The 23658-nt window shown below is 39.3% G+C and overlaps 1 protein-coding gene across 1 annotated transcript; it reads right to left on the reverse strand.

Annotated features, from left to right (window-relative positions):
* Positions 1-18826: 18826 nt before the first annotated feature.
* Positions 18827-20842, reverse strand: LOC140208450 (vesicular inhibitory amino acid transporter). Its single transcript, XM_072277141.1, has 2 exons — positions 20468-20842; positions 18827-20014 (listed from the first exon to the last, which is right to left on the reverse strand). The coding sequence occupies exons 1-2, from the start codon at positions 20840-20842 to the stop codon at positions 18827-18829; spliced, it is 1563 nt and encodes a 520-aa protein (XP_072133242.1).
* Positions 20843-23658: the final 2816 nt, after the last annotated feature.

The raw sequence follows: 23658 nt of genomic DNA on the forward strand, positions 1-23658 counted from the left end.
CAACAACATATCTGTTCAAATAGATGAAGTGTCTAGCAATGTAGAAGACATGTAGTGCAACATACTAAGGATAACAGAACTTGCTCTGTAATTGGTTGAGTCAAATTTGCATGCAACGAATCTTTGCTTCTTGATTATGTTTGCTTCATAAAAGATGAAAGCATAGTTCATGAGTTGTTATTTGCAAGGTAACTAGAAACAGATATGAAGAGGGGATTATATTTCTTATTTCGGGTTGCTGAGCATTTTTTCAAAGAGAAGGACTTTCCACTCGCTGACATTCTTGCTTGTGAAACAGATGGCGTACCATCAATGACTGTACACTACTGTCGGGTTATTACTTTCTTGAAAAAAGTTGTATCTAACATATTTAACATTCACTGTGCAATTCACAGACAATGTCTTGTCACAAAAAAACCTAAGTGATCAGCTGCACAAATCATTAAATGCTGTTATCACACTGATAAGTAAACTCATGTCCCATACTCTCAATGATCAACTATGGTGCGAGCTTTGTATTGAGAATGATGAACAGTTTGAATGCTTGCTGTGGCACATGGAAGTCAGGTGGCTCTCAAAAGGAAACTGCTCGAGAAGATTTTATGCACCTTTTAAAACTCTGATAAAGTTTGTTGAAGACTCAAATACTTCATTCAATAATCAATGCAAGAATATAAGGCATGAAGTTGCTTATTTGTCAGAATTATTTACAAACGTTTTATGAAATCAATCTTCGATTGCAAGGAAATGATGTGAATCTTATCTGAGTCAAATCAGTCATCTCCATATTTCTGCGCAAGTGAACTCTCTTTAATTGCAAAACTGATCATTGCAACCTTTTCCAATTTTTGAGCCTCTGAGTTGAAAGAGAAAGAAAGAACACCAGATGATCTTCGAGTTTACTGTTCCCATCTGGGTGAGGTGCATAAAGACCTGCCAGAGAGATTTCAGGATCTTCTCTAGGTCCAAATCCCAGATTGAATAATAGATCCTTTCCTGAACATTTATAATGAGGAATTAACAGAAAGGATGGGGGAAGAACTGATCTCACCACACAATGACTTAGAGCTGAAGCTAATCAAGACTTTTGGTTGCAGAAAGAAAATCTCTGAGCACTATCCAGCACAGTAGAAGAAGGTCAAGACCTTCATTGCCTTTCCATTTTCATATCCAGTGAAGTATGTTTTCAGTGCAGTCACCCAACTTCTTTCTTAGCAATGAAACAGACTGCAAATTACTGTCACGTGGAACGGGCGAACCCAAACATAGGACACTGACATGCAGGTAATGTAATCAGAAGAGTGTTTATTAATGGTTGCAGGGAAGGCTGGAGAGTGAGTATTAGACAGAGGAAAGCCGAGGAGTGAGCGAGGCCGGACCGGGGATCGAACCCGGGTCACAACAGTGAGAATGCGGCGTTTAACCACTGAGCCAGCGGAGGGTGTAGACGGATGGCGGGACAAGGCAGAGCAGGGATGCAGACAAGGGAATGAGCGTGGCTGGGGGAGAACAGCGGGCAGCATGCCATGCTCCTGTTAACGGAGAGACAGAGTTGACACAGGGAAACAACAGCACGGAAACATAACTTAGAATGCACAATTCTAAGCGGCCAAGAGACAGAGTTAACACAGGCAAACAGCGCGGAAACATAATTTAGAATACACAATTCTAAGCGGCCGAGAGACAGGGTTAACACAGATAAACAGCGCGGGAACAGATCTAAGAACACATAATTCTTAGCGGTCGAGAGACAGAGTTAACACAGGCAGACAGTGCGGATGAACGGAAGAGCAGGAGACAGACAAAACTTTTCTTGACACAGGGTGTTGCTGGACTGAACGGCAAACAGGAGACAGGCGGCAGACAACACTTATCTTGATCTGGAGCGTTAAATGGAAAGGCGAGTGGCAGGCAACCCTTATCTTGACACGGAGCGGCAAATGGAAAGGCAAACGGCAGGCAATACTTATTTTGACATGGAGAGACAGAGTTACATAGGTAAACCTCGGTACTGAAGTAAAACTTAGAATACACCATTCTAAGCGGCCGGGATTACCACACTGACTGAAGCAACAGTTTGGCAACGAGTGGATGCAAAACTGGGATTTTTATGCTGCAGATTTAGATGAGAATAGGTGCCACAATCAAGGAGCCCAGGAGAACACGGGGGAAAGGGAATTAGGAGAATAAGAGGAATTAACGGTCTGGACCGTGACAATTACTAATTGTAGGGATCTGAGAATCCTCATATTGCTGATAAGCTGATATCCTGGCTCCCAGCCCATCTATCTCATGGAAAATGAAAACGCAGTGAAGTTGGACTACCAATGCCTGCTCTAAAATTGTTGATGAAAGTTGGTTTACTGTAATTATATAAGATACAACTATATTTATAACTTTAAATAAATTTGAAATTTTTTTGCAATTATTTGTCACTGCTTTGACAAATTGCAGTTCCTATTTTCTTTCACTGCATCATAAATAAAAATTCTTTATAGTCTTTATGTAATGGCTGGAAAAGGGGAGGGGAGTGCTGGGGATGTGATCTGGAAGCCAAAAAGATATTACCCCAAAAAGTTTGGGAACCACTGGAATAGAGCTATATCAGTCACATGACTACAAAATGATTGGCATCCTTTATAATGACATCCCTAACATATCCTTTATGATTGCGGGGGCAAGTGGGCCCATAGAGCTGAGGAAGAAGGAGGTCTGAAGAAAGACTTAGATTAGGAGAATCAGCAATGAAGTGTCAGGTGGTTTACAGTGTAGGGAAGTGAATAGTCATGCACTTTGCCAGAAGGGATAAAGATGTAGACTATTTTCTAAAGGGGGAGCAAATTCAGAAATCAGAGGTGCAAGGGGATTTGGGAGCCCTTGTGCAGGATTTCCTAAAGCTTAACTTGCAGGTTGAGTCAGTGGTAAGAAAGACAAGTGCAATGTTAGCATTCATTTTGAGAGGATGAGAATATAGAAGCAAAGATATAATGCTGAGTCTTTATAAGGCATTGGTCAGACCACACTAGGAGTATTGTGAGCAGTTTTGTGTCCCTCACCTAAGAAATGGTGTGCTGCCATTGCAGAAGGCCCAAAGGAGGGTCACAAGAATGATTCCAGGTATGAAAGAGTTAAAACATATGAGGAGCATTTGATGGCTCTGGGCTTGTATCTGCTGGAGTTTAGAAGAATAAGACAGGATCTCATTGAAACCTATCGAACATTGAAAGGCCTCGATACGGTGGACATGCAGTGGGTATTTCCTATAGTGGGGGAGCCTAGAACCAGAGGGCACACCCTCAGAATAGTAAGGAAGTCTCTTTAGAATAGAGATGAGGAGGAATTTCATTAGCCAAAGAGTAGTTAATATGTGGAAGTCATTACCACAGGTGGCTGTGGAGGCCAAGTGATTAGGCACTGTATATTTAAAGTGGACATTGATAAGTTTTTGATTAATAAGAGTGTCCAGGTTATGGGAAGAAGGCAGAAGAATGGGAATGAGAGTATGATAAATCAGCCATGATAGAATGGCACAATGGGAGGAATGGGCTTATTACATAATGAAAGCATGTGTTCTCATAAATTGTGATTCATTAAGAGACCAACTAATTGTACTTATTAACTCCAGTGGTCTAATTGTCTAATACCTCCATTCAAGATGCTCAATGATCCACATAACTTAAAATCAAGGTACATGGAAATTTCTTCTCACACTTTCTGGCATCCTCTGCCTCAAAAGCAATGGCAACTGATTCATTTAAATTGGAGGTGGCTAAATAGGTGATAGCTCATTAGATGTGATCATATTAAGTGGAAGATCACACTTGAGGGGCCTGATGACCTACTGCTCCTATTCTCCAGTGTTCTGGTTTTGATCATTTTTGTGCATATATTTTAAAATAAAATTAATTCAGAACTGCCAAAAAGGCAGATTACCTACTACATCAGAAAGTAGCTGAGAGAAAGCCATTATACTTGAATTAACATGTTATATGTTTTCCTGTGCAACCTTGACCATGTATAGGATATTCCATAAAGTTAATTGTAACTGTTAAATTGTTTTGCTCATGTAAACATGCATAACAGATTGAAATGAATTACATTGCTACAGAGGTACCCTAGAGAACATTCTGATGACTTGCATCGCCACCCGGTATTGATACCCCAGTGCATAATATAGCGAATCGTAAAAGCCTGCAGAGTGTTGTAGACTCAAGCAACTCCATCACAGGTGCAACCTCCCTGACTATTGAGGACATCTCCAAAAGGTGGTGTACAAGAAGGCAGCATTCATCATTAAGGATACTCACCAGCCAGCGTATTCCCTCGTTTCGTCACTACCACCAGGCAGGAGATACAACAGCCTGAAGGTGTACATGCATTGCTTTATGAACAGCTTCTTTCCCTCTGCCATCAGACTTCTGAATAGTTCATAAACCCAGGAACACTACTTCACTATTCCTCTTTTGCTCTATTTACGTGCTAATTTTTATTGTAACTTAATTTTTTATCTTGCACTGTACAGCAGAAACAAAACAACAAATTTCATGACATACTTCAGTTAAAATAAACCTGACTGATTGTACAGTGTAGAAAATGATTATCAAATCATATATTTTTATAATAATTATATAGAACTGTACAGCTGTTTTACAGATCTAAGTAATATTCAATGCTATAAATGTGAATCTGCAAGAGGTTATCCCATTTGTACTTCAGTTGTTCATCTTGGCTTGATATATTGCACTGTCTCCTTTGAGACCTTTGTTAGATCACATTCCAGGTCAGGACTTAATGACACAAATTTGCATTCAGTGCACTCTTAATGGTCCTTTTATATCCAATTGAGGACATACTGTAACAAGGACCTAAGTTTAAGTTTCATAGTTTTTTGAATGTGAATGCAGAATACTTTTGAAGAAAGGGCACAGGCCCAAATTAAATCTTAATCATGCACAACATATGCCTGCATCACCATAGTAAGAGTAATTCAAAAATAAGTAATTGTAGTTCAACAGATTTGATGAATTCTGAGGACATGATGAGGCATTATGCAAATTATTCTATCAGACTATCAACTTATTTTTAACAACCTCAAAGCTTTGAAAATTCTATCAAATGAGTATATACCTATATTGTAATGTATTTTGAGTCAGCAAATCATTTCAGTGATTTTTCTGACAATGACCTGGATTCCATTCATACTTCAGAACTTTGTCGTTACAACATAACTACCAAGATAAATCTCAGAATTGAATCCTCCAAACACATATGGTTTGTGCATAATAGCATTTTTAAAATCCTGAACCTCACAGCCAAAACAGAATATTTCTTAAGACAATCCTCCCTCATTTCAGTACAGAGGTGCGTACCCACACCTCAGGGACTGCAGTGGGTTCAAGAGACAACTTCATTGTGGAAGACACTAGCAGTGTGCCAAATGTTGTAGTGTGTAAAGGAAGAGAAGTGGGTGCAGTTATTACTACAAGGGAGAAAGTGCTCAAAAAGCTGAAAGATCTAAAAGTACATACATCACCCGGACCAGATGAACTGCACCCTAGAATTCTGAAAGAGGTAGCATTAGAGATTGTGGCAGTACTAGAAATGATCTTTCAAAAATCATTGGACTCTGGTATATGCCAGAGGACAGTAAAATTGCAAACATCACTCCACTCTTTAAGAAAAGAGGAAGTCAGCAGAAAGGAGATTATAGACCAGTTAGCCTGATCTCAGTGGTTGGGAAGATTTTAGAGGCAATTGTTAAGGATGAGGTGGTGGAGTACTTGGTGACACAGGACAAGATAGGACAGAGTCAGCATGGTTTCCTTCAGGGAAAATCCTGCCTGACGAACCTGTTGGAATTCTTAGAGGAGATTACAAGTAGGACAGATATAGAGGATGCAGTGGATGTTGTATATTTGGACTTTCAGAAGCCCTTTGACAAGGTGCCACATATGAGGCTGCTTATCAAGTTAAGAGCCCATGCTATTACAGAAAAGTTGCTAAGATGGTTAGAGCATCGGCTGATTGGAAGAAAGCAGCGAGTGGGAATAAAAGGATTCTTGTCTGGTTGGCTGCCAGTTCCGCAGGGGTCTGTTTTGGGACCACTTCTTTTAATGCTGTATATAAATGATTTAGATGATAAAATAGTTGGCTTTGTTGCCAAGTTTACAGATGATATGAAGATTGGTGGAGGGACGGGTAGTGTTGAGAATCAGGTAGGATGCAGAAGGACTTACACGGATTAGGAGAATAGGCAAGAAAGAGGCAAATAAAATATAATGTTAGAAAGTGCATGGTCATGCACTTTGATAATAGAAATAAATGTGCAGAATATTTTCTAAACAGGGAAAAAATCAAAAAATCTGAGATGCAAAGGGACTTGGGAGTCCTTGTGCAGAACACCCTAACTTGCAGGTCGAGGCAGTGGCGAGGAAGGCAAATGCCATGTTAGCATTCATTTCAAGAGGTCTAGAATACAAGAGCAGGGATGTGATGCTGAGGCTTTATAAGGCACTGGTGAGGCCTCACCTTGAGTATTGTGTACAGTTTTGGGCCCCTCATCTTAGAAAAAATGCGCTGGCATTGGAGAGGGTCCAGAGGAGGATCACAAGGGTGATTTCAGGAAAGAAAGGGTTATCATATGAGGATCGTTTGATGGCTCTGGGTCTGTATTCGCTGGAATTTAGAAGGATGGGGGGGGGGATCTCATTGAAACCTTTAGAATGTTGAAAGGCCTAGACAGAGTAGATGTGGAAATGATATTTCCCATGATGGGAGAGTCTAGGAGAAGAAGGCACAGCCTCAGGACCAAGGGGCATCCATTCAAAACTGAGATGCGGAGAAATTTCTTTAGCCAGAGGGTGGTGAATTTGTGGAATTTGTTGCCATGTGCAGCTGTGGAGGCCAGATCGTTGGGTGTATCTAAGGCAGTGATTGATAAGTTCTTGATTGGACATGGCATCAAAGGTTACAAGGAGAAGGCCGGGAAATGGGGTTGAGGAGGAGAAACAAAAAGGATCAGCCTTGATTGAATAGCGGAACAGACTGAATGAGCTAAATGGTCTAATTCCGCTCCTATGTCTTATGGTCTTATGTCTATGGTCTAACTCAGTGCCAGCTTCCTAAGAGCACTAATAGATGCAGGCTTAGCTGTGAAGTCCACATCCCTTGAATGAATGAAGGCTGAGTTCCAATATTTATTTGTATAGCAAACTTGGGGGAAAATGTTTAGGACAGGCCTTTCAAGGCTTCTGTGCAATTTTACCGACCTATACCTGAAATATGAAAAATTTGCATCATTGTAACCTCTTCTGAAAGTACACTTGAAGTATTGCAATATATCTCGTATTGAAATAACATACATTCAGTTTTTGTTTGTTTTTCCCTGGATAGTGAATGGTAGAGGGCCACTGGAACTCCTGTGTTCAATTCTCTAGAGACGTACCTATGTTGTATAGTGTCAAATCGGGTGGAGCCAGCTCACCTCACATTACTCATGTCCATCAAGTCCATCCTGAGCAGAAACTGAGAACTGGTCGAAAAACTTCCCCACACCCAGGACTCATCTAGGCTCAACAAGCAGACCAGGAGCAGCCTACTGCTGTGCATTGTGCTTGGAATGACCTGTCAATGCTTGAATGATAAGTTAAACGAAGTCAACTGTTGAGAGACAGTTAAAAATTAGCACAATGGATGTAAAGTACTAATATATATATATAGATAAAATTGACAACATTAATTAAAACAGCAAATACTGGGAAATAATTTGAAACAGTTAATGATTAAACTTACTTTTTCTTCTTGGCTTCCAGGCTGGTAAATCCAATTTGAATGAATGGACACTCCAGCCTAACACTAGGCCTGACCTCGTGTGCAGTTCAATGATAGAGCGGAGTGACAGATGCAGCATTCTCTGTTCAGTAGAATGACTTGGACGTAGAGCAGATCTGGACAAATATGCAATTTAGTTGCAGGAGGCAGCTGACTCCCAGCACCACCAGCAACCGCTACAGTTGGCTGAAAATGTTGCACTAGCTTTTGATCTCACCTCCCCAGTCAGTTGGTACTGAAGGTAACTTATACTGTTTTACTGACAGCACAGCTGAACAATGGCCAGCCTGAAATTAATTTTAAACATGGACCTTTCGGTCTTTGTAATGAGTTGCACTGGACCAAGGATCAACTTAGTCGCCATATACACAGTACGGATATGGAATTAAATGTGGATAAACACATAAATACTAAGTCATATTTACAATATAAACAACATTATAAAAAGTGGTTTAAAGTGTCTACAGACCACTGCAGTAGCGAGGGTGGGGTAGCTGACTAGAATGGTTGATCAGATTATCTGCCTGGGGGAAGAAATTTTGGAGATGGTGTGAAGATTTTGTTTTAATAGCCCTATAGCACTTCCCAGAAGGGAGTTTGCAGGGTGGGTAATGTCCACAATGACTTTTCCTACCTACTTCTTTGGTTTGGACACATCCAGTGATGACAGACTGCAGCCAACGACCTTTTCTGCTGACCTAACAGATTGCTGCACTTCTTGTATATTGTGAGAGGGTGCTGCACCAAACCGAATAGTAACAGTTGATAAGAGCATGCACTCTATGACGGCAGCGTAGAACTGAAAGAATAATAATTTGAATACAAGTACAATAGGCAGATATTTGCATTCAATGGAAACTAAAGTAAAATTACATTTCATACATATGGAAATTCCCTTCTGTATTAATTTAAAACAAAACAGATTTTGACAATTTAGCAACAATATAGGCATTTTTTCTCTATCTAATAGTGGATTATGGTGGTACAGAATTCACACACTTAATTCTTAATTAAGAAAAGAAGATAACAATTATTGATCAAGGAATTAGTGCAGGACCTTTCATTGTGGATCAAGAATCACTTGCCAAGCTAAGTAACTAATGTCTATGTTTGATAAAATTAACCAGTTCCTGGAATTTGAAATGCAAATTATTGCCCAGCAAGAATCAGTCACCCCCGCCGCTGTCTGTAAGGAGTTTTTCCATTCTACCCGAGACCGTGTGGACTTCCTCCAGGTTTCCTCCCACAGTCCAAAGATATACCAGTTGGCAGGTTAGTTAGTCATTGCAAATTGTCCCATGATTCGGCTAGGGTTAAATCATGGGTTGCTGGGCAGCTTGGCTCAAAGGGTTGGAAGGGCCTGTTATGTGCTGCATCTCAATAAATTTATAAATAAATAAATACAGCTAGCAAATATACTTAGAACAATGTGACAGAAATAATTAGTTGAGCAAACCCAGTCAAGAGTAAGTGCATCATACATTTGTTACCATATCTGTATTTCATTCCTTGTCATTTTGTTGTCGTGAACATGACATTTATTGGTGACCACAAGTTAAAAATTAAGATGATTTATGAGTTTAGTGCAGCTCTTTGATTTATCCATTTCTGAATAAATGAATGGTTTGTTTTTGGAAAAATACTGCTTATGAAAAGCTTGTGAATTTACATTAGGCATAAAAAATTGGCATCTGTTAACTTGAAAGAGACACATTCTTTCAGAAGGTATTCTTTACGTTAAAAGTTAAATTGTGCATAATTGTAATGATGAGGTTAAAAACACAGTACTTAAAAATCCAAGCAACACACATCAAAGTTGCTGGTGAACGCAGCAGGCCAGGCAGCATCTCTAGGGGTGCTGCCTGGCCTGCTGCGTTCACCAGCAACTTTGATGTGTGTTGCTTGAATTTCCAGCATCTGCCGAATTCCTGTTGTTTGCATACTTAAAAATCCCTTGTGTTGGCGCGTGGCCAAGTGGTTAAGGTGAAGGTCGCTAGTTCGAGCTTCAGCTGAGGCAGCGTGTTGTGTCCTTGAGCAAGGCACTTAACCATACATTGCTCTGTGACGACACCAGTGCCAAGCTGTATCGGCCCTAGTGCCCTTCCCTTGGACAACATCGGTGGCATGGAGAGGGGAGACTTGCAGGATGGGCAACTGCCAGTCTTCGATACAACCTTGCCCAGGCCTATGCCCTGGAAGCCCTCCAAGGCGCAAAACCATGGTCTCATGAGACTAACAGATGCCTATTATTAAAAATCCCTAGAATTCCAGCAAACTTTAGAGACAGTTAAGATAGAAAAGAAACAAAACCAAGATTTATTGCTGCCATAGAAATTACAGTTGAAATGTCTTAACAGCTATTATTTCTGCCTAAATATTTTGTGTGTATTTGGATTTATCCAATAAAAATCAGGGTCACTACTGTAAATGGTGTCAGTTTTCAAATGGATAACTGACTACTATGTTGACTGCGTCACTTGAGGTTGTGATGGTATTGGGTTTACTGTCCATAAAGCTCTAAACGCCAAAGGAGATTTTAAGCCCAGTTTGATATAGATATCTCACCATAGGGAGGTTATACGGTATACTTCAAGGACTAGCTTACTACTCTTTCTAGTGTCTACAGCAAAGTTTAGCTGCCAATACCCACTATTTGAGTGCTGGAACTCAAATTCTTTTGAGAGACAATGCATGAGATGATTTTATTCCCTTAGAATACCTTCTCTGACCTCTGTGGGCATTAGAGCCTGACTGCAGGACATCAACAAAGAATAACACAGCTTTCTCCCTGCAGGTAAGTTCCCTTATCTTATGCATTGGGGTCATATCAATTCAACGAAGATGACCTTGTATATCAGAATATTGATTGCATGTGCATCAGACAACAGAGAACATTCATCATTGTTCATTCCAGCTGAGAAGCCCATTGGAGGCAATATGTGAACATGAAAGGATATTTAATTAATGCAGGATTAACACACTTTTTATGCGTTAGAAGTTTTTTTGACTTTATTTAAATACTATCTCTCAGTGCATCAAGAACAAATCAAAATAGCAATATTGTTCAGTTCAAAGTATAAGGAAAGACATCTAGGGACTGTATGCTTATGCAAAGAAAATTGTAAGTCAGGAATTGGGAGGGAGGAATGAAGGAAAAGTACAATCGCCAGGGAAGTGGTACTGAGCAGATTGTGGGAGCTGGAGACTGAAATGCCCCAAATGGACTCTACATTGGGTCCAAAAATAACTAGATTAGTAAGGATTCCATTAGATTGGAAAATTGCAAATGTAACACCTTTCTTCAGGAAGGTGAGAAGGAAAACAAAAGGCAGGATACAGTACTGTAAGGGAAATTTGAGACAGTATTTAGATCAAAAAAGGAAGAACATAAAATTGGCAGAGAAAAAGTAACAGACTTGAGGGTTGAGAGCAGCTTAGAGTTCAGCAAAGGAGAACAAATGTACTTGTTCAGAGGTAAAAGATAGTATGTGAAGCTAAGCTGGAAGTTAACTCCAAAGCTGACTGCAAAAAGTTCAATAAATATATGAAGAAAAGGAAGGCAATTGAAAACAATTTCACTTCCCTGCAGTCATAAAGAGGGAATATCATAACTGAGAGAGAGAGTAAATGGTGGAATAATTAAACATGTACTTTTATTCTTTCTTTGAACTTAATCTCCCCGATATAATATCATCTCAAGAGAAGGAGGTACGAATGATATCAATATTAGTAAAGAAATAATGCTTAGGGAGTTAACAGGGGCTAAGAATGATAAATTTCCAGGGCCTAATAATCTATATCATTGAATCCAATGAGAAGTAGCCCTAGAAAAATTGACTGCTTTGGTATTCATCTTAAAAAAATCATTAGGCTGTGAAGCAGTACCCGCAGATTGGAAGATAGCAACTATAATATAATAAAATAGCATTATTTATTTAGAAAAGGAGGGTGTATGTGTAAGCGCATATCTTCTGTTAGACCTTAGGCTATATACCTGTACTGTAAAATTTAATCTGAATAAAGTGAAATATTCCTATTACTTTCTTAACTTAAATAGTGTGGATAGTCAGAGGCTTTTTCCCAGGGCTGAAATGGCTAGCATGAGAGGGCATAGTTAGAAGTAGGTACAGAGGAGATGTCAGGGTTAAGTTTTTTGCGCAGAGAATGGTGGGTGCATGGAATGGGCTGCCGGCGACGGTGGTGAAAGCAGAAACGATAGGGTCTTTTAAGAGACTCCTGGGTGGCTAAGTGGAGCTTAGGAAAATAGAGCACTATGGGTAAAGCCTAGGTAGTTCTAAGGTAGGAATATGTTTGGCACAGCTTTGTAGGCCTGCATTGTGCTGTATGTTTTCTATGTTTCTATGTTTCTAAATCACTCAGCAAATGAAATCTACACTAATGTTCTTGATTTTCTTGATCAAAATGAAGCTTTTCAATAAAACAACTTAGCAAATAGTGTATTTTAATTTCCAACTACTGCCACAGGGAAACCAACCAGAAGGTGATCTTTGAAGCCAACTTTGCAAACTGGCTTTTCAATGACCTCTCATCTCTTCTCCTCACTAACTGAACAAGTACTTGTTAGATTGGGAAATGGAAATGAAATCCTTTCTCCTCACATCAGTACTTAAATGCATAATGTCATCCTACCATTTTTATACTTCAAGTACAAGCTATATGAAACAGTACTACCATGTTTATCAAGTGGATCAAAGTATTTGAATAGTGATTTAAATTGTTCATTTCCATGGGTTGCTAAGTGCAATCACCATAAAGACATGAACAACCAATAAAGTGTTCAAGTTTATGTTCATTTTTCAGGAGACAGAATCTGAAATACAGTTCAAAGGGGAGCATCCAAAACATTCAGAGCCCAATCAATACCTGATGTTGGTCCAAACTACTATTTCAATCACTAATTCCTGATATCCATCTTCAAGAAAAGGCTGAAGATATTGAAATCTTCAAAATGGAGGCATATAAGACAATATTACTTAAAAGAAAGCAGTGCATAATTAGATGGCGATTTGGGATTAGTGCCTAGATATTCTCCTTCACACAAAGACTGAAAACTCAATCCAATTTCACTCTCCCTATCATGGGGTTATGGAATGGGGAGATTCTGCGAAGGGAGTTTCTACCATGGATGGAGATGGACCAAATGGCACTGCTCACCCACGGGTATTTTGTGACTTAGCGGGTTGGGACTGCATAAATGATAAGATGGTTATTATTATTTCAGGTATGAAATGCACTTCTGGTTACTTGCGGTAGTGAAATATTTCTCTTATATTTTCTTTGAATATTTTAAGTCGGCAAATTTAACTGGTCGTTCTTTGGCATTTGGCTTGTTTTATTAAATAAGTCAAAAATAGTCAAAAATCGCACAGAGCTTGGACGTTTCAATGTGAAGAAATAAATGTAATTTTATTCAATGATATTTCATTTCCTTTTTTTTTAATTTTATTTTTACTTGGATAAGGAATTCACAAATATCATGTACTTTTTTCACACATATAACCTTTTCCATTTTTTTATATGTATAAAACTACAATTATTTATACATTCTTAAGTACACATTGAGATGATATAAAAGGAAAATAAACATTTAAATAGATAATTATGTACTGTGGTAAATCTAACCTATTAGGCTAAGTAATGGTATTAGTTGTTAAGAAAAATGGTAATAATAGTTTCCATATAACCCTTCTGGACCATTTCCACTGGTCCAAAATGTTGTATATAAGCCTATGTAACAACCATTGTAGGTGTTTATATCCTAATTTGTTCATGCTTGCTCCTGCCTGCAGACATAATTATCCAATCCCTAGGTACTTATTTACTTAATTTTTTCATTTTTTTATCCCTTTCCCAAATCTTTCCCTTTACTAGTGTTAATTCTCTATTTTCCAAAAGAAAACAAAAAAAAAGACATTTAGACTAGGGGTGCTTACGTTAGCAATACTACTGTGTTGATGAGAAGAGCAGTATAAATCATTAGGAGAGTCATCTAAAGTCTGCTCGCATTTAGGTTATATATTCAATCCATTTAATCCAGATTTGATAAAATTTTTCTTTTTGAATTCTTAGGGAGTAAGTCAACTTTTCCATTTTAAATATTTCCAAGATAATTTTGTACCAATCTTCTAATGTAGGTGGTATTGGATTTAGCCATTTTCTAGTGATTGATTTCTTACTTGCCGCTAAGAGGGCCTGCAGCAACTTTATATCTTCCTTCTGTTCAAGAAACAATACATGCCCCAAATAGAGCGTCTCAAAGTTCAGAGGTATCTGGGACCTAAGTACCTTAACTAATGTTCTATGAATACTTCCCCTCTGTTATATTGGTGTAATAGGGAATATAAGGCTAGATGGAAGGAAATAGAATTTGGATTAGTTGACAGTTTTCCTCTTCAGGCCTCAATAGCTGACAAAGGATTGATGGCCCAGTTGGAAAAATTTAAAAACGCTTGGATAAATCTTACATTAAAAGTATGGCAGAAGGTGGTTAATTCATGTGGAATTAATAACATGTTAAAACTCTTTAGATGGTGTGCATATGATACCGAATTCCTTCCCAACAGAGGAGATAAAAGATTTGAGCTATGGATAAAGAAAGGTCTTACAACCTACCTCTCATTTATAGATAAAAAAGTATTACAAAGTTTCCAAATCCTGCAGGACTAACGTGGCCTAGAATATAATGACTTTTTTAGGTACCTTCAAGATACCAAACTATGTTAACCAGAGTTGTAGATATACAGACCTATCAACAGTAGAATTAGAATTTTTCAAGATTCTGAATTTGGCTTGCAGTTCAATACCTTGTAAATCAGTTTCTCGATTATATAATGCACTCTCCCATGCTAAAAATGTAAATACACTGTATATTAAAGAGAAGTGGGAGAAAGAAGCGGGGTTGGTACTTTCAGAGGAGGCTTGGGGGGAAATCTGCAGCTTTCAATGATCCTCGACTAATTCTTTGACTTGGAGAGAACATTGTTGGAAAAACATTATAAGATACTTCAAGACCCCATATCAGGAAAACTATAAAGATACAAATGTGATGTGTTGGAGAAGGTGCGGCTCCAAGGAGGCAAATCATTTTCATATTTTCTGGGATTGCCCTAACTTAAGTCTATATTGGGAAAGTGATATTTCATTTCCAAAGAAAATGGAGTACTGGCTGTATTCTGTGCTGTGCTTTTGACAAGGACACTTAAAGTTATTTAAACCGCATTTCTGACTTTGCGCCCTTATGATTTTTTATGAAATGTATACTTCTACGGAGCGTTCTCGGTTACTGTATTGTTGAAATACGCAATAAATAATCTACAGTGCTTACTGGGCTGACCTTACTCTTTGCAATTATTGTTCGTAGTAACAGAAACTAAGGTCAAATATGGCAAGCATCAGTGCGGGCAAATCTCAGCACGAAGTCCTTCATCCTCTATCCCTTCCTTTTGACTGTGCCACGGCGAAGCTGTCAAACGCCACACTGCAAAGACAGACAATTCCGGACACAGGAAATCAAATGGGGAAAAAAAAACTGAAATTGCACAGCAGGCCAGTCAGCGTCGGAAACAGTAAAACGAATTAAATACTAAGTTTCATAGTCTGGAAATATACGCGGTGTTGTTGATCCTGTACGTTAACACCAAACGTTGTTCTGGAAACCATGTACTGTACTGTAGTTGAATAATTTGCCACTTGGGAGCGCTCTACTAACTGTCCTATTTTACCGCATTGCAGGGACGCCCCCAAGATTCCCACCGTGCACGGAATATATTTTTGTCATAATAACTGGAGACATTTTGGCCAGCTTCACCAATGCACATTGTCTTAATATCGCTGACAGGCCCGATAGGTTTTAAGGGGCGGGAACAAAAGTTGGAAGTCCTGACTTCGGTTGTAATCTTTAAATATATAATCAGCATCCTCTTCCCGGAAGTTGCCAATTAGAATAAAAAACAATGAAAAAGTGATGTAACGTTACGTTAATATAACGCTAAAAATTACTTCCGAATAAATTCTGTTACCTTTAGACTTCCATAATCAGTTGGTAGAGTAACATGATGACCTTACCTGGCGCAATTTCCTTTAGACTGAACTATTTAAGTATAAGTTGCTACGTTATTCTAATGAACATCGAACAGAAAGTACAGCATAGAAACTGGCCCTTGGGCCCGTGTCTGCACCGACCCTGGTGTTAGTCTAACTCTATCTGCCTGCACATCTTTCCGTCTCCCTGTTGAAAGATGGAGCATCATATATTTCTTTTCCCCCTACAGATTCGCTTATAACAAGGAATTCAGTTGTTAAACTGAATGTTCGATAAAAACAATTGTTAATGAACCATCTATTTATGTACGATGATCCATCTATTTCACCAAATTGTTAAAAATGTTGAATTGTATGGAAAACGAAGGTGTAACACAGTTGTACTTAACCAATTTACTGCACTGGGAGTTCTCTTGAACAAGCTTTGTTTTGTAACCCCGATGTCTGCGACAGAATCGTTACTCAGTGCCAACAATCGGCGAATAAGTGCACTATGGAAATGGTTAATAATTGAAAGGACAATTATCAGTGACAAGATTAAATGCTGCCTTTCAAATAAAATTTAGTTCTGATGACTTTTTAACAAGGCAATGGAAACTACTTTGGCGACGAACAATGGGCGATCAGCATCTGGTTGGGAGGAAAGCTGCTCATTTCTCGGTCAAACACAACTGATTGAAGCGTCAATCCGTTTGCACTTGTTCTAAATATATATTTTTAAAATAATTCTGCTTTCCCTCTGAATTTCGTTTCCAGATTGACGAATACCGTAATTGCGGCTTCGGAAAGAAACAAATGCAAAGCTAGATCAAAATGCCCCGTAAACCGGTTGCCGATGTGCCAATATTTAAAATATTAGCATAATTAGATGCAAGGAAGGGATGAAATTTGGAATCAATATTAATATAGCAACTTGTGTTTAAATCTTTCAGCAGGCACAATGACCTTTAACAGAAAAGGTTCTGAAGGATACCGGCATCCTGTAACAACACGCAGTGGGGGAGTTCAGTGTGCTGTCGATTGCTATCTATACCTCGAGTGACCTTCAGCTGGTAAAGAGAGGAATAACGTGCTTTAGGGTAGATTACCTTCAACAGTTCTGCGTCAGAAGTGTTTCATGCCTTCCAGCAACACCGCGTAAATGATTCGGCGTAAGAAGTACAGAACAATCGGGCACTCTGCGCGAATTTAGTTTTAAATCTAAGTACATCGGAAAAGAATGCAGAAATAACAATATTGGATTTTTAAAAACGGTTCTCTGGCACATGACCGTGAAAAAAAATAATGCGTTTAACCGCTCTATTTCGTGTCGAACGGGACCAATTTCCTGCAGGATCATTATTTCCACCTGGTTTTATTTTTATCTTCCAGCGCAAGACCCAATAACCTTCCTATCATAAATTCAAGCTGAGACGTCCTTCTTTAAAAAAATGATCAAACTAAATAAGCAAACATCAAACGCCCTGCAAGGTACAAGGTTGTACAATGCGTACAAGGTAGGATAACTTAATCGATACTGGCGCATTCTCATTTCCCAATTGTGTAGCTATTTTGCAAATCTCATCTATTTGTTCACCTGTATTAAAACACGTCCTTTGCAAGTATGTACTTGAACTAGAAAGGGCACGTGCATATGGATCAAATCTGACTCAGAATCAGAATCAGGTTTATTATCACCGGCATGTGACGTGAAATTTGATAAAAATAAGATGCTGAACGATATATTCCTTTGCTGTTTCAGTTAAAAAGTTGTAAGTTTGGAATTTGTGTTCAGCAACATGCAGTTTGCTAATAAGACATAATGCTTGATAAAAACAATCGGCTCTAGTATTTCAATTCAGCGATATCGCATTGCAGTACACTCAACACTGCCCTATTATTACCGGCTAATTTACAAATTGTTGCGAAATCAAATACTGTTTGATGCATAATTTCAAAATGAATTAACAGGTATGCTAATATAAAACCAAGTGGCCAATAATTCGTATTGTGTCAATTGTTAATGTAATAAAGCCATTAATAACCAAATTCAAGTTAGTAGGATCTCCTCAACCAATTCCCATCCGTATACCGTTCTAAGAATGAAATGTGATGCGGTCTGTGGTTTATTTAGAAAGGGTGACAGATCTGTGATCATTAAAAGGACCGAGTGAATAGATAATTTAAAAACTGATGGATGATATTCACATATGGACGTAGTGTGGAGCTTCTACCATGAGCGTTTAATGCACAGGCGTCATTGTTGTTTAAACATGTCGAATTGAATTAATAAACGATGTAGTTTTGCACAACGATCGGCCAATCCCGTTGAAATGCAAGTTATTGTGCCGATTTCGACGTTTTAAATAATACTAGCAAAATGAATACGTATTTTAAATAATACTAGCAAAAATGAATTAGATACTCTCATTTATTAGACCATATATATTTTAAATATATATATTACACAATGTATACTTCGAGATAAACTTTTTTTTACATTCCGCCATGTATAACCACACCACACATACGTTTTAAAACAGTTCCACAAATTCATAAGACAATCGCTTAGTTAGCACATATACCCTCTTCCATATATTAAACATGGATTTTAAGACGCTTCCATCTCTTTCCTAAAGACTGTTGAAATCCTATAATGTCAGGAAGCGTGTTGATTCTAGCAGACTCCGGCACCACTGCATATTGGGAATACTCTGGAAGTACCTCAAGGTATTTCTGAAGGCTGGCCTGCCATCTTCAATTATATCACGTTGATTTGTAGTAGCGTCGGTTGCCGCAATGCGGTGATAATTTAATTGTAGTTCTTTTCACACAGTAATGCAGATATTGGACCATTTTGGGTAACTTTTTTGGATTTTGCACAAAATTAAAATTGGCGACTATCTGAGATGTTTTGTAGATCTACGAGAAACGTAACACATGCCCAAATACACCCTCAATCACTTACATTCGAATTGAACGCTTCGATCAGGCCCTCTAACGAATGGATAAACCCAGACACGCTGCATATAGAACCGATAACAAATATGGAGACATCGAAAAATACATGATGCCACTGCAACTGTCTCCACAGAAGTTTGAGGTGGAAGAGACTGGGGAGCAGAAAACAGAGGCCAGCGCCCGTGAGGCTACCTGTCAGGCCCATTAGCAAAGCGAAATGGGGGATATACATGGCCATCAGCAAGGTCAAGACCACGAGGACGCATCTTAAAGCTAATCCCCAGGATTTGATTTTACCATCGGCCCCATAACAATTGGTAAACATTGCAATCCTGCCCTCTTGGAAAAAGGATTTCTCTAAGACTTCTACAGCTGCGAAAAATGGCAATGGATAGGAGAGCAAAGCTTTGGCAACTAGGAAAATGTTAACCACTGCTCGGATAGTAGACGGGAGATTGTCTGTGATTACCTCTTTTGTTGCATCTGCCCAGGTCAGGAAAGCTACCAGAGCAAACAGTCCCTTGAGTATACACGCTGCAATATGTGTCCAGTTCATCATACTGTGAAATTCTTTGGGGCTCTTCATGTTGCCCTCCAGCGATGGCAGGAAGATTTGTGAAGTGTAGCTAAAAACGATAATGCCTATGGAAATTGGGAATTTTTTGACATCAATGTAAAATTTGACTTTATCCCAGGCCCAGTCCCGGGCTCTAGACAAACAGTAGGCGATCACTAAGATGTTAATTACAAAATGTGCCAGAGTGCAGAGCAAACTGAACTTGGAGACCGCTTTCAGATTTTTAAGGAACGCGCAAGGTAACAGCACTGCAGTGGCCAAAATAGACCACGATTTCTGAGAGATGGGCAGATTTGGGAAACTGTTATACATAAGGTTCCCACTTACAACAACGTACAATACGCAAGTCATTATTAACTCAATGATCTGGGCTACATTCACGACTCTACCACCCAGCTTTGGAAAGCGAGGGGCGCAGCAGGCATTTGCAATGTCTACATAGGAGTCCCTTACTCTCACCAGCTCCCCGTCTTCGTTTTCTTCGTACAGACAGGCGATCAGGATCTTCCCCGTGTAGCAACACACAACAGCAGCGAAAATGATTAAAAATAATCCTAGATATCCTCCATGCAGAATAGCATAGGGCAAGCCCAGGACGAACATACCCTGCAAGACACGACGTAAAGTGGGCAAATTTTTTTTTCATCAATGTAACGCATTTACTCTCAGACTAAATGGGAAGCTCATTGCTATAATAACATAGCATTTAGAAGACTGAATATTGCAGCTTAATTATAAACAAATTGACAAATGTTTATATACAATGTATGTTGACTAAAATGGCTACGATTCCAACCAAAGTACATCATATTTTACTGTTTGGTGTATAGGTTATTTACTTCCAAGTCTATTTAACGGTATATTGACCCTTGGGTTTCCATTACCTTGCTCGAGACGTATTTCATTACATAATCATGTTTAATCAGGGAATATCATACAGGTCAGATGCAATCTATACCCATGCAGCAACTTTATTCCGCGATGAGTTAACAGCAAAATCTGCAGTTCGTCGCCAGGGCGAACTATTGAAAGTAATGAATGAGTGAATGGAGAAGTTACCTGAATTGCATTGGTCACATTCCAGCCTGCTTCCCAGGCAGTGATTTTGGGTTTTCCCTGAGCTGCTAATTCCGTGCATGGCTCCCCGTCTTTAGAGGTGGAAGGAGGCAGACCAGCTCCGTCTCTCTGATAGTGACTGTCACCCTCATCCACTGGTTCGGCTTCTCCGGACACCTCTTCGGTTTTCAAAATGTCCATCTGCAAACCCTGGCGATGCTCATAGTCCAGGTCGTCACATTGTGCAAACCCAACCGCTTCCTCATCTGTAGCCGCCTGAAACCCCATCCGCGCGAAAACCCCGCTAACCTTAGCCTGAGATTTGTTAGAAACAGAAGTCGCAACGTTTGAAAGCTTACTTTTTATAAGCATCGCCATGGCTACTCGGCTATTGGGAGAGTGTTTATGCAAAGACGATGGTACTTTTAATCAGTGCACCAAAGATTGGTGGAGAAGGAATGGATCCCAAACTGCTATCTCCAATTTCTACGGTAAGTGTAGCTTTTGCTCCGGTCTTTAACGTGGATCATGACAGCTCTGAAAGTTGGAGTCCCGCATTCTAAGCCGTTCGAACTCACAGTTAATGAAACCTGTAAACGACGAAAGCACGCGAATTCAGGACAGAAGCGTTATTTTTCTCTCCCCCTCTTGTCTCTTAGTCGATTTTTAGCCCAGACTGTGCCGCTAAGGTTCTGTTGGTTCTCTTCAGCAGAATGATGCCAGTGCTGCCGTGGTGAGCCTAAGGGGACGAATGAAAGGCGACGTGTCGTACAACTGACAACGCAAGCCATCGCATTGCTAGGCACGTCTCCAAATCCAGCACGTTCACCCATCTACCAGAAGGTTATGTTCATTCACGTGGGAGGGGCGCTCGGTTCGCATCCGATACAAGATTTTATTATGCATCGCCGCAACCAGAGAAAGCGCGAGCTCTGCTCGCACCCGAAGTTAATACACTTATAAATCACAGGCATATCACATTAGGTATTTTCCGAAACCTGCACTGCATTACCTCTACAATAATTTGAATCATATTTCTCTGGGTAGAATAGCTAGTTTATGAACTAAACGTATTAACATCTTTATGACGGGGACGAAACAGGGAGATGGGGGGGGATGGGCAGAATAGAGAACTTTGGGGGGGGCAGAATAGCGAACTATGTGTTAACCGTTCCATGCACACTTTGCTTTTGACTCAGTTCTAGCGAGTGAAGCAAAAATGTTTCACAGATAAAACACTCACCACCTACTGAAACGTCACTTACCCCAGTTCAACGGCCAAGTAAACAGTCCCAACGCTGCAATGAACGAACATGCGATGTGGAAAGGCATCCGCCCCGTCGCCAGCCCACAGCTTCGGTTAGACGTTCAGATGTTGCCGTGGTCGAACACTGAAACACGTCTTCCCCCGAAGCCGGCAAAACATGTCATTATGTAGTCGCGAGAGATGGAGCCATTGCTCTTGGAAAAATACTAGTAAATCCACCTTCGCGTGTTACTTGATTCAGATATCCGTGTGTCTGGATCCTTAAAAGTCGGAAAGGGGCCGATTAAATTATTCATTGAGTACTTTTCATGTATTGCTTTCTTTAAAAAAAAGCGCACTTCCAAATTGTTCTTAATGTTCATTTTAATAGATATTAACATCCACTGCTGAAGTCATCGCCAAACAGGAGAAAGTCATTTCTTTATTATTAATGTTTACATTAATCTCGCTTTTTACTGGAGTTTCAACCCTTCCAAATAAACAGCCGGGTCTGACCCGCTGACCATATAATTCGCAGAAGCCCTTAGGTTATTTCTTCTGGTCATTGTCATTCGTTGGGAGTTTAAAGAAGAAAGTTACAAAATCTACTTGCTAAAAAAGCGGTTTTCGGAACTCTTCTGAAATAACAGGTATCAATGTCTCTTTCTTTAAATTCAGACCAGCACTTTTCCACTAGCGCTGTAGTCTATGGGAATTCAGTTCAAATCTCCTGCAGTATTCCCAATTCCCTCACACTTTCCTCGGGGCCAACTTGGAATGGAAATTATTATAGTCTCAACGTTGAACTCATTATACAGTACCCTGTTTGGCCGAGCTGGGGCTGCGCTGGGATTGTAGATGAATCCGGTTTGCTGGGACGGGTTTGGCTCAAAGCCACATCCACCTCTACGAAAATTATTATGGATTTAAACAGATAACCGAGGAGCTTAAAATAATTCACTCTTTCGGAACAATGTTACAAGCGGTAAATTTGCATATTCACGTTACTGTAAAAGGGCGAGCAATTTTGTGAGCAATTTTGTAAACAGTTTTAATTCATAGAATTTGATGCAGTGGTGGTTAACTTTATCACAAATGGACATTATTCACTTTGTGCAATGTTTTTATTTTTACCACATTTATTTTCCGCAGTTTTACGGATAGCCAATAAATTTTGCTAATACATTTTGCATTGCTTCAGACTGATGACAAAGCAACATCCTTCCATTTTGCTTAAATTCTGCTGCAGTTACCAAATATCGATTACAGACCTTCGCACACCAGTGAAAGCAATTCCGCTCGGTAGCATTAACCCCACTTACAATATATACGGATTTGCGAACTGAATTTCATTGAGTTAATGTAGAAAAATACATTTTATACTAAATGTTAGAGTGCAAATTGAATATTCACTGAGGAGTTATGTTGCTGAGAACAGGCAGGCATGTCGAACAGAATGATGGTAGTGGTCAAAATTAAAACGAATTCCTTCAGTTAAAATGTTTCCGATGTTCCAGCTCCACTCTAGTGAAAACATCGTGACTGTTACCGTTCCAGAACCTAAGAAAATCATATTTTAACTGAAACCAGACTGCAGAACTTCCATTACAAATTATAAACCACAGGAGTAAAAATCGAATTTTATAGCATATTTTCAAACACTGATCATATAATTGAAAATTAATATAATGTCCACATTAAAGCACACGTAATTCAAAATTTATGTAAAGTATAATTGACGTTAAGGGAAAAGCTGACTTTAAATTACCGGTAAATGAAATTATGTACCTCTATCTGTTCATTATAGGAATGCCCTAACATAATCCCGCTATGCATACTACAATCTTGGCTTTGTTTATATTACTAGATTCAATTGCGCCAAGGTGAGAGAAATTAAAATTCATTAAAATGACTGCAGTAACAATAATTCCATTGTAAAATATTATCA

The sequence above is a fragment of the Mobula birostris genome, chromosome 2 (genome assembly GCF_030028105.1).
Source record: "Mobula birostris isolate sMobBir1 chromosome 2, sMobBir1.hap1, whole genome shotgun sequence".
NCBI lineage: Eukaryota > Metazoa > Chordata > Chondrichthyes > Myliobatiformes > Myliobatidae > Mobula > Mobula birostris.